Genomic DNA, 12,493 nt, shown 5'->3' with positions numbered 1-12,493 from the left:
AGTCACGTTTTAAAGGGTGATAGTCGCATTTTGGGATCTCGTGAGTTGGAGGCCAAGTGTTAGGGACTGGCAGCCAAATGTAGGGAGGTTGTCCACACGTGTTGGAATATCAAAATCACATGTAAGGTTGTGGTAGCCAAGAACTGGACTGTCATGAAAATAAGCTGGTGACAGGTCACAGTTTGCTAGCCACACTCTGGGTTGTGGTAGCTGTACGCTGGGACAGGGTAGCCAAGTGTTCGAGTGTTACAGAAACACATTGGATGTTGTAGTCACATATTAGGTGATAGTAGTCACATTTTAGGTTTCTGGCAGGTAGCAGTCACATTTATGGCTTTGGTAGCCACATGTAGGGGTGTTGTAGCCACATACTGGGATACTGGAAGGGTGTCGTCACATGTTGGGTGATGGTAGCCACATCTTGTTATTTGAAAGCCACATGCTAGCCACATGTTGGGGAATGGTAGTCACATACTAGGATGCGGTAGCCAAGTATTTGATTGTAGCTACATGTCTGGGTATTTGGTGGTGGCAGTCACATGTTGGGGATTGGTAGCCACATGTAGGGGTGTAGTAGCCACATACTATGATACTGGATGCTGGTAGTCACATGTTGGAACATGCTGTTCACATATCAGGATATCAAAGCAACATGTTAAGGTGTTGTAGCCACTTGTTGCGAGTTGGTGGCCACATGTTGGGTTTGGTTGCCAAACAACAGGATATTAGGAGTGATAGTCACATGTTGAAATATTGAAAACACATGTTGCAAATTAGCAGCCAAAAGTCAGGAGGTGGTAGCCACATGTTAGCAGAACAAAGCCATGTGTCAGGACATGATTGCTACACAATAGGAAGTGGAAGTCACATGTTTGAAATTGGTAGCCACATTTTAGAACTTGGTAGCCACATGTTGGAGCTTGGTAGCTAAGTGTTGGGAGATGTTAGCCCAGCGTTAGCCTCAGGCTGAGGGTGGAGCAGACTGGGGCAGCTGATAGAAGCCTTTCTTCCTGGATCTCCTCAGGTAGTCGAGGAGCACAGCAGCGGCAGCAAGCACAGCGGCAGCGCAGGCGACGGGGATGATGATGAAGCTGAGACTGGGAGGAAGGCTGCTGCTCCTCTCTGCGGGAGACGAAGGAGACAAAGACTCAAAAGCCGTTTTCTACTGACACCAAATCCAAATCAACAGAAATAAGCTCAGGGATTTGAATTGGACAGAACCAGTGAACTGGTCTCACTAACCTCTGACGCTGATGCTAAACACTTTGACCTGGTATCCCAGGTTGTTGGTCACGTTGACCTGGTAAAGCCCGGAGTCTCGGGCCGTGACATTGACCAATAGGAAGGTTCCGTTGGAGGAATATATCTCCGTCCCATTGGTCAGCTTCTTCAGGACCACTGATGATGGCGGGAAGCTGATTGTTTGGCAGCACACGGTGACATTTTGTCCCTCCTGGACCGACGCAGATGGCAGGATGAGGACTGTGGTGTTCCTGGGAGGAGCTGGACCACAAGAGACCAGATCAGAGTTATAGCTGCTGATGATTCACACTGAGGACAGTTTTTTGTAAAAGTGATGTGAAACTACCTGAAGATGAGAATATAAAGTCGGCAAGGACAACATGCTAGCTAGCAGTAGTCAGCATTTACCAATTATTTTTTGAGTTTCTGTGTGTCCTCTGTTCGGTTCTGTTGACAGTAAAGTTTTTGCATCCATCAGTCACTCCTCTGAACTTCTAACATCGGATCCGTCTGTTCTGTTCTGTTCAGTTTCACAGGTGAAATTTAAGGTTTACTCAAAATGTTTAAATCACGTAATATGCTCGGACTGTTTTACAATCAGCGACACATTTAAATCACTTCTCAAAACCTTCAAACATCTTTCTATAAAGACCAAACTTTTATGGTTTGTTCCTGTTCTAATACATTTTCTTTCACTTTCATGACTGATGCTGTGAACTGAATAACAACAAACATGTTCAAATGTGCAACTGCAGCAGTGCTGACATCAGAATATAAATAGTCGACGAGTGTTTTTCTTTGACACCCTGATGATCATCACCTGATACAAGTCACACGACGGATGCAGGCGGTGTGTTCATGACTCACTTCCTCTTTAAATAAATGTCTGTTTCATACCAGCTGTGAAGGCACATCCATATAAACCATGTTTTTATTAACAGGAGTTTTAAATTGTTATAAAGTCTCATGTAAAAACACACAGTAAATGTTTTTCAATGGTTAGTGACACCTGGCGTCATGACTCTGCAGCTCCTTCCTCAGGTGTGGACACTGAACACACCTGGACTGAGTGAACATGTTGTTGAGCTCAGCCTGGTCTGAATCAGCCTGTGAGGGCAGCAGGAGGCTCTGAGAGTCTGACACGTGACTCAGCTGTGCAGTCAGAGTTTATTTCTGTCCAGAGAAGCACTCAGCATCCTGTGAAGGAGTGAGAGGTCGACTCCTCAGATAACAGCTTTCAAACAAAGAGGAGAAGAACTGAAGAGGCGGAAGAGATTTGGAAATATCCAAAGTTTATTATGACAAAGAACAGATGTTTCATATGGAGGGCTGCAGGGCTCTGCGCTGGGTCCACTTTCAGTCTGTCATATGAACACCAGGGGGCGTTATTTCCAACTGTGATAGTTTCAGTCAGAGCTGCTCATTTAATTCTCTTTCAGCAGAATCATCTGAGAAACATCTGAACTGTCTGAAATATGTTGTTTTTATAACAGTAGTGAGCTTAACGAGCAGCAGTGAGTGATTTTTAATCTTTATTTGCCCAAAGTTTTGCCTCTCAGGCTACAATCAGGCCACTACCCCTCCTGCAGACACTACCCAGGGCTGAAAAACATCCCGAGGGGCGCCCACTAGCTCAGCTGGTAGACCGGGTGTCCCACGTACAGAGGCCCTGTCCTAGCTGCAGGACTGTTACCATCGACCAGAACTTCATACTAACTATTATCATTTATTATTTTAAATAAAATGAAGGCCGACCTGTGACGGTGAGGGAGCTGCTGACCAGCTGGGCTCCGTGCTGGTTGGTGGCTTCACACTGGTAGTGGGTGGAGTCTTCCAGCTGGGCGGAGGAGAGTCTGAAGGAGAGCGTGAAGGAGGCGGAGTCAGTCCTCTGTAACTCTACCCCATCCCTCCTCAGCACCAATGTGGTGGGCGGAGCTCCGTCTGAGCGGCAGGTAACCGTCACCTGCTGACCCTCCAGCACTTCCTCAGCTGGACTCACTGAGAGGGAGGTTCTCCTCGGAGGATCTGAAACAGACCAGGATCTGAGATGAATAAAACCTGAATCTGAGTTAAAAAGTTTGCTTCTTTGTTAGTTTTTAAACCTGAAGCAGGACTTCCTGTGAAGCAGTATTGATCCTGAGTGGATTAAATTTATCTGACTGTGAGCTCTTGAAACAGGAAGTGTCTCCTTCAAAATAAAAGTCTGTACGCTTCAATGAAAGGATCGCTCACAGTGGACCTGAAGGGGGACGCTGGTGCTCCTCGACCTCCACACGTCTCCGTGCTCCGTCAGCAGCTCAGCGCTGCAGCTCAGAACCTGCTGGTCCTGTTCCACCCGGTGCTGAAGAATGGACGAGACGTTCTGTAAGGAACCGGAGAACCCGAACAACTCCGACATCAGCGTCCTGTTGCCTGACAGCCACTCGATCCTCATCTGATTGGCTGAGTAGACGTTGTTGACATCACAGCGAAGCACCGCCTCCTGACCCAGCAGGACAGGTCCAGGATCCTCCAGAACTGGACCAGATGGAAACGCTGCAGACAAGAAGAACACATGAAGAAGAGACAACACATCCTGTTTCGTCTACACCTTAAAGGTCTACATCAGTCTGCAGGTGGAGGTCGTTCCTCAGACTGAGTGTTGGTGCATTCAAGGACATTCAGAGTTCAGTGTTTGTCTCTCATCACCACCGCTGACTGAAGAGGTTGTTAATTAACCCTCCAGTGATCAAAGGATTCATCGTTAATATCAGACGATTCTGACTCAGTTCAGTGTTTCAAATCAGCTGCAGTCTGATTAATGTTCACCTGAACCTGAAACATGAACCAGACGTCCTGCTCAACATCCACCTGCTCAACATTCACCTGCTCAACATCCACCTGCTCAACATTCACCTTTACAGAATCTGATCTGAGGACAAACATCCCACAGATCTGCAGTAAAACTTGTTATTCGTATCTCTGAAGACGATCACACATGTTCATGACTGTTTTAGACGCCGTGCTGTGAACGCCTCTCTCACCATATTAGAAACGTGTTGCTGTTCGACACAACCTTTGACTCCAGCAGTGAAGTGTGTATTTGTGTATTGTGTGTGTGGTTTCTGCTGCTGTCTGGAGTCAGAGCTCTCGTATCTCTCTGGTTCAATAAAAACTCAGTGTTGTTTAAAGTCTCAGCTCCTCAGAAACACTGAAGAGTTTGAATCAGAGCAGAGAGAGAAGATGTTTCTAGACGTCACGAGTGATTCAGTCCAGCAGCAGCACATCAGACTGATCCAGTCTGTGTGGGAGGACGAGTGTGTTCGCTCAGTTTGTCCTCCTCTCTTCAGATGGAAGACAGATGTGTTCCTGCTCTGAGCAACAACACACTGAAGCTGTCTGACCTTTGACCTCTGTCCACACACACACACACACACACACTCAGCAGGTTTACAGGAAGTCATCAAGTTTAATCTGAAATCTCTCCAGTTTTCACATAAAATGATTTCAGGAGTCTCGTCTTTCATCGCCTCCCTCAGTTTCCTCCTCGATCACACGTCTCTCACGTTGTTCACACCTCCTCCTCGTAGTGATCTGGACCTGTGTGAGTCTGAGCAGCCTGCACGTTACAGCCTGAAACATCTCAATAAAGTCAACTTGTGTGTGTTTGAATGATATTTCCTAGTTTGTACGGTGGCTCTGAGGAGTCAAACGTGTTGATTTAAAGGTCCAGTTTGAGTCGCGTCACATACTGACGCTCCACCGACCAGAGCTTCAGTTTGTGATGGAGATATTTTCTTCTTTTGTTTGTTGTCCTCTCTGAGCCACCGTATGAAGGTGATAGAGGTTATTAATGATGTCATAGAGACCTGATCTCAGGTGTGTCACACTCACAGAAGACCTGGACCCGGCTGGTTCCGGTCCTGCTGACGGAGTCACACTCGGCCTCACAGCTGTAGCCTCCCTGATCCTGGAGGTCCAGGTCCTGCAGGTGGAGCGGGGACAGTCCATCCTGCTGCTGCGTCCTCTTGAGGATGCTCCCGTCCTGCCCCGTCCTCCTCCAGGTGATGGAGGGAGGGTGGGGACATCCGGAGGCTCTGCAGGTCAGAACCAGACCTGAACCCTGCTCTGCTGCTGAGACCGGAGGACTCACCTCCACCTGCAGACGGTGAGCTGCACGAAGCACACGGCACCGATCGGATTATTGATCCTCATCTGTTTGATCAGTTACACTTTCACAGGAAGTGATACACAAACAAACCTTTAACCCGGACGGAGCTGCTGACCAGCTGGGCTCCGTACTGGTTGGAGGCTTCACACCGGTAGTGGGCGGAGTCTTCTAGCCGGGCGGAGGGGAGGCTGAACGAGAGCATGGAGGAGGCGGAGTCAGTTGTCTGAAGCTCCACCCCCTCCCTCCTCAGCACCAAAGTGGGGGGCGGAGTTCCGTCTGAGCGGCAGGTGAGCGTCACCTGCTTACCCTCCTGCACCTCCTCACCTGGACTCACTGAAAGGGAGGTGTTGGTGGGCGGAGCTGTGGAGGAGAAGACAGGTGAGTCAGAGCTGTGACAGGTAAACAAATAAACAGACATCCAGAGACAGGATCTGAGTCAGGAGCGTCCCTCTCACCGTGGACTGTGACCTGGACAGTGGCGCTCTGGTTCCCCTCGCTGTTTTGGGCCTCACAGTCGTAGCGTCCAGCCTCAGACTGACTCACTGAGCTGAAGACCAGCTGACTGTCTTGGCTCCGCCCCTCAGACACGCCCTCTGTCCTCCTGAAGCTCCAGGTGACTGTCGGCTTGGGGTTTCCCTCCACAGAGCAGGTGAGATTGAATGGAGAGCCCGCCATCACCAGCACCGAGTCGGATGTCACCGTTACGACAGGAGCGTCTACAGACGTAGAGGAGGAAGAGGAGGAAGAGGAGGAGGAGGAGGAGGAAGATCTGTCAGAAACACCTGAACAAAATGTGTTTCCTCACATTTAACAGAGGTGACATCCTGTCAGCTTCTCTGTGGTCGTCTGAGGAATGAATCAGACTTCCTGCAGCAACACCTCAGCACCGACACCTGAAACTGATTCATCTCATCAGACACGAACAATCTGAAGAGACGAAGAGGAAATCAGCAGACTGAAGAGGACGACGTTCAACAGACGACAAACTGACGATGAAGAGACGTTCAACAGACGACAAACAGACGATGAAGAGACGTTCAACAGACGACAAACAGACGATGAAGAGACGTTCAAAAGACGACAAACAGACGTTCAACAGACGATGAAGAGACGTTCAACAGACGACAAACTGACGATGAAGAGACGTTCAACAGACGACAAACAGACGATGAAGAGACGTTCAACAGACGACAAACTGACGATGAAGAGACGTTCAACAGACGACAAACAGACGATGAAGAGACGTTCAACAGACGACAAACAGACGATGAAGAGACGTTCAAAAGACGACAAACAGACGTTCAACAGACGATGAAGAGACGTTCAACAGACGACAAACTGACGATGAAGAGACGTTCAACAGACGACAAACAGACGATGAAGAGACGTTCAACAGACGACAAACAGACGTTCAACAGACGACAAACTGACGATGAAGAGACGTTCAACAGACGATGAAGAGACGTTCAACAGACGATGAAGAGACGTTCAACAGACGACAAACAGATGATGAACAGACGTTCGACAGACGACAAACAGACGACAAACAGACATTCAACAGATGATGAAGAGACGTTCAACAGACGACAAACAGACGATGAAGAGACGTTCAACAGACGACAAACAGACGTTCAACACACGATGAAGAGACGTTCAACAGACGACAGACAATGAAGAGACGTTCAACAGACGACAAACAGACGACAAACAGACGATGAAGAGACGTTCAACAGACGACAAACAGACGACAAACAGACGATGAACAGACGTTCAACAGACGACAAACAGACGTTCAACAGACGATGAAGAGACGTTCAACAGACGACAAACAGACGATGAAGAGACGTTCAACAGACGACAAACAGACGATGAAGAGACGTTCAACAGACGACAAACAGACGATGAACAGACGTTCAACAGACGACAAACAGACGTTCAACAGACGATGAAGAGACGTTCAACAGACGACAAACAGACGACAAACAGACGATGAAGAGACGTTCAACAGACGACAAACAGACAATGAAGAGACGTTCAACAGACGACAAACAGACGTTCAACAGACGATGAAGAGACGTTCAACAGACGACAAACAGACGTTCAACAGACGATGAAGAGACGTTCAACAGACGACAAACAGATGATGAACAGACGTTCGACAGACGACAAACAGACGACAAACAGACATTCAACAGATGATGAAGAGACGTTCAACAGACGACAAACAGACGATGAAGAGACGTTCAACAGACGACAAACAGACGTTCAACACACGATGAAGAGACGTTCAACAGACGACAGACAATGAAGAGACGTTCAACAGACGACAAACAGACGACAAACAGACGATGAAGAGACGTTCAACAGACGACAAACAGACGACAAACAGACGATGAACAGACGTTCAACAGACGTCAAACAGACGTTCAACAGACGACAAACAGACGATGAAGAGACATTCAACAGACGATGAAGAGACGTTCAACAGACGACAAACAGACGATGAAGAGACGTTCAAAAGACGACAAACAGACGTTCAACAGACGATGAAGAGACGTTCAACAGACGACAAACTGACGATGAAGAGACGTTCAACAGACGACAAACAGACGATGAAGAGACGTTCAACAGACGACAAACTGACGATGAAGAGACGTTCAACAGACGACAAACAGACGATGAAGAGACGTTCAACAGACGACAAACAGACGATGAAGAGACGTTCAAAAGACGACAAACAGACGTTCAACAGACGATGAAGAGACGTTCAACAGACGACAAACTGACGATGAAGAGACGTTCAACAGACGACAAACAGACGATGAAGAGACGTTCAACAGACGACAAACAGACGTTCAACAGACGACAAACTGACGATGAAGAGACGTTCAACAGACGATGAAGAGACGTTCAACAGACGATGAAGAGACGTTCAACAGACGACAAACAGATGATGAACAGACGTTCGACAGACGACAAACAGACGACAAACAGACATTCAACAGATGATGAAGAGACGTTCAACAGACGACAAACAGACGATGAAGAGACGTTCAACAGACGACAAACAGACGTTCAACACACGATGAAGAGACGTTCAACAGACGACAGACAATGAAGAGACGTTCAACAGACGACAAACAGACGACAAACAGACGATGAAGAGACGTTCAACAGACGACAAACAGACGACAAACAGACGATGAACAGACGTTCAACAGACGACAAACAGACGTTCAACAGACGATGAAGAGACGTTCAACAGACGACAAACAGACGATGAAGAGACGTTCAACAGACGACAAACAGACGATGAAGAGACGTTCAACAGACGACAAACAGACGATGAACAGACGTTCAACAGACGACAAACAGACGTTCAACAGACGATGAAGAGACGTTCAACAGACGACAAACAGACGACAAACAGACGATGAAGAGACGTTCAACAGACGACAAACAGACAATGAAGAGACGTTCAACAGACGACAAACAGACGTTCAACAGACGATGAAGAGACGTTCAACAGACGACAAACAGACGTTCAACAGACGATGAAGAGACGTTCAACAGACGACAAACAGATGATGAACAGACGTTCGACAGACGACAAACAGACGACAAACAGACATTCAACAGATGATGAAGAGACGTTCAACAGACGACAAACAGACGATGAAGAGACGTTCAACAGACGACAAACAGACGTTCAACACACGATGAAGAGACGTTCAACAGACGACAGACAATGAAGAGACGTTCAACAGACGACAAACAGACGACAAACAGACGATGAAGAGACGTTCAACAGACGACAAACAGACGACAAACAGACGATGAACAGACGTTCAACAGACGTCAAACAGACGTTCAACAGACGACAAACAGACGATGAAGAGACATTCAACAGACGATGAAGAGACGTTCAACAGACGACAAACAGACGATGAAGAGACGTTCAACAGACGACAAACAGACGATGAACAGACGTTCAACAGACGACAAACAGACGTTCAACAGACGATGAAGAGACGTTCAACAGACGACAAACAGACGACAAACAGACGATGAAGAGACGTTCAACAGACGACAAACAGTTGTTCAACACACGATGAAGAGACGTTCAACAGACGACAAACAGACAATGAAGAGACGTTCAACAGACGACAAACAGACGTTCAACAGACGATGAAGAGACATTCAACAGACGACAAACAGACGTTCAACAGACGACAAACAGACGTTCAACATACGACAAACAGATGATGAAGAGACGTTCAACAGACGACAAACAGACGTTCAACAGACGATGAAGAGACGTCAAACAGACGTTCAACAGACGACAAACAGACGATGAAGAGACGTTCAACAGACGACAAACAGACGATGAAGAGACGTTCAACAGACGACAAACAGACGATGAAGAGACGTTCAACAGACGACAAACTGACGTTCAACAGACGATGAAGAGACGTTCAACAGACGACAAACAGACGTTCAACAGACGATGAAGAGACATTCAACAGACGACAAACAGACGTTCAACAGACGACAAACAGACGTTCAACATACGACAAACAGATGATGAAGAGACGTTCAACAGACGACAAACAGACGTTCAACAGACGATGAAGAGACGTCAAACAGACGTTCAACAGACGACAAACAGACGATGAAGAGACGTTCAACAGACGACAAACAGACGATGAAGAGACGTTCAACAGACGACAAACAGACGATGAAGAGACGTTCAACAGACGACAAACTGACGTTCAACAGACGATGAAGAGACGTTCAACAGACGACAGACGTTCAACAGACGTCAAACAGACGTTCAACAGACGACAAACAGACGATGAAGAGACATTCAACAGACGATGAAGAGACGTTCAACAGACGACAAACAGACGTTCAACAGACGACAAACAGACGATGAAGAGACGTTCAACAGACGACAAACAGACGATGAAGAGACGTTCAACAGACGACAAACAGACGACGAACAGATGATGAAGAGACGTTCAACAGACGACAAACAGACGTTCAACAGACGATGAAGAGACGTTCAACAGACGACAAACAGACGTTCAACAGACGGCTGAAGAACCTGAGTTCTCTGAGGACTTCAGGTATAAACTGAGGATTGATAGAAAATGTCTGGAAGAAGCTTCATGAAGACAAAGTGAACAGAACCACTTCAGACCGATCAGCTGTTTGTTGTGTCGTCAGTCATCAGCTCGTCTTCAGGTCAACACAAACATTTCAAACTTCAAATGTGACTGTTCATGTGATTAATGAGAGGAAACTCTGAGCAGAACTGGATCTGATCTGGTCCAGGATCAGGCTGAGGACTCACAGAGAAGGCTCAGGGACACGTTGGTCTCTCTGGTCCGGTTTTCAGGCTGCAGGTCCTGCAGGTCCAGCGTGGCCCTGCAGATGATAATCCCTCCGGAGTCCTGGTCCACAGGAGTGAACCTGTACTCAGACCGGACCGAGCTGGATCCAGGATCACCTGCAGGGCTCTGCAGGACCTCGTCCCCTCTGAGCCAGGTGAGGCTCAGCTGCTCCGTGGGGTACAGGTCAGACACCTGACAGGTGAGAGTAGACTCCGCCCCCAGCCTCAGGTGGTCCTGACCCGTGATCACTGGGGCTGATGGGAAGGCTGCGAGACAGAGAGGATTATCAATCAGTGTGATCGGAATCAGACGGACCAATCAGAGAGCACGTGATGACTCAGCACCTCGTCAACAAACCAATCAGTACCTTCAGTTTGTGTGTGTGTATGTGTGTGTGCGTGTGCACTCACAGTAGACGTGCACAGTGCTCTTGACCTGCTTCCTCTCCCCCCCACAGCTGACTCGACACAGCAGCGCTCCCTCATGCTCCATACTGACGGGGTCAAAGGTCACCACAGACTGGCTCTGATTGGTGTCGATGGTGGCGGTCAGGGGGCGGTCGTCCAGCATAGACCAGGACACGCTCGGCATTGTGGGACAGTCCTGAACCCGACACACCAGCTGGTGACGCTCGCCCAGCCTCAGCAGAGGCCGTCTGGGAGACACGTCAACATGCAGACCCTGAACGCACCATGATGACATCAGCAGCACAGCTGTGGAGGTAAACAACAACAAACAACAATTCAAACTGGAGCCGACGTCAGAGCTGCGTTCAGGGAACCTGAACCAATGAGCCACAGACAGGAAGTCAGACCGTATTAAGAGACATGTTGGTTTGAAGTCAGATACAGAAAAACAACCAATCAGTTATCAACTGATTCATTAATCAATGAATCAGTTTGAGTCCCTCTCTGATGTCAGCGTGTTACATGTGTTGGCTCTGATCGACACTTTCATCAAAACAACAAAGCTGATGATTCAGACGGAATCAATCACACTGATCAGGTTAATGATCACTGATCAATGTAACAGGAGCTTCAAAAACTGGTTCAGACATTATGAGACGAGTCAGAGCAGAAGATTGAATCTGATGAAACAGACTGCTGCAGGTTCTCAACCTCCGGGTCGTGACCCCTCCTAGAGTCACCTGATGTTTACACCTGATCATCTGATTATTGACACATTTATAATCAATAACAACAGACAGACAGACAGAGGTGGACTTCAGGTTATTTAAAGGTTTTCATATAAAAAGATGAGTGAGTTAATTTCCTCGTCTCTTGAATCAGTTTTAACTCCTTTCTGACATCTCTCTCTCTCACACACACACACACACACACACACACACACACACACACACACACGATAATAAAGACAATAATAGGTATAACTCTCACCTGACAGCAGCAGAGACATGGTCGCTCCTCTGATGAATGAATCAGCTCAGCGTCTCTTTGTGTCGACGTCTCAGTGAAACAGTCTGAAGCACGACTCCTCCTTCATGTCTCCTCCTCCTCCTTCATGTCTCCTCCTCCTCCTCCTCCATGTCTCCCTCTGTGTGTGTGTGTGTGTTCAGACCACAGCGCCCTCTGCAGGACACACTCAGCCTCACACTGAACAGAAACATCTTTCTGACCGTCAGCTTGTTTCTTCTTCACAAGTTTTATTTCAAATGATGTTTACAGATTTTTTCAGCTGATGAACT

At 47.5% G+C, this 12,493-nt stretch overlaps 1 protein-coding gene across 1 annotated transcript in view; it reads right to left on the bottom strand.

The window, feature by feature from the left end:
• The window catches only part of vcam1b (vascular cell adhesion molecule 1b), a 13,252-nt gene extending 1,001 nt beyond the window's left edge, over positions 1–12,251 (bottom strand). The window contains exons 1-10 of the mRNA XM_073476306.1: positions 12,186–12,251; positions 11,199–11,501; positions 10,749–11,054; positions 5,848–6,108; positions 5,483–5,752; positions 5,116–5,394; positions 3,475–3,777; positions 2,998–3,267; positions 1,243–1,503; positions 1–1,122 (exon numbers count right to left, since the gene is read on the bottom strand). The exon at positions 1–1,122 is cut by the window's left edge and continues 1,001 nt beyond it. Of these exons, the coding sequence (XP_073332407.1) occupies positions 962–1,122; positions 1,243–1,503; positions 2,998–3,267; positions 3,475–3,777; positions 5,116–5,394; positions 5,483–5,752; positions 5,848–6,108; positions 10,749–11,054; positions 11,199–11,501; positions 12,186–12,204 (2,433 nt within the window). The 5' untranslated portion in view covers positions 12,205–12,251 and the 3' untranslated portion in view covers positions 1–961. The remainder of the gene's footprint in view (positions 1,123–1,242; positions 1,504–2,997; positions 3,268–3,474; positions 3,778–5,115; positions 5,395–5,482; positions 5,753–5,847; positions 6,109–10,748; positions 11,055–11,198; positions 11,502–12,185) is intronic.
• Between the last annotated feature and the right edge of the window lie 242 nt (positions 12,252–12,493).

This window comes from Pagrus major, chromosome 11, assembly GCF_040436345.1.
Source record: "Pagrus major chromosome 11, Pma_NU_1.0".
NCBI classification, from domain to species: domain Eukaryota; kingdom Metazoa; phylum Chordata; class Actinopteri; order Spariformes; family Sparidae; genus Pagrus; species Pagrus major.
Note: the sequence above shows the minus strand (reverse complement) of the source record. Positions and strands in the feature narration are given on the sequence as shown.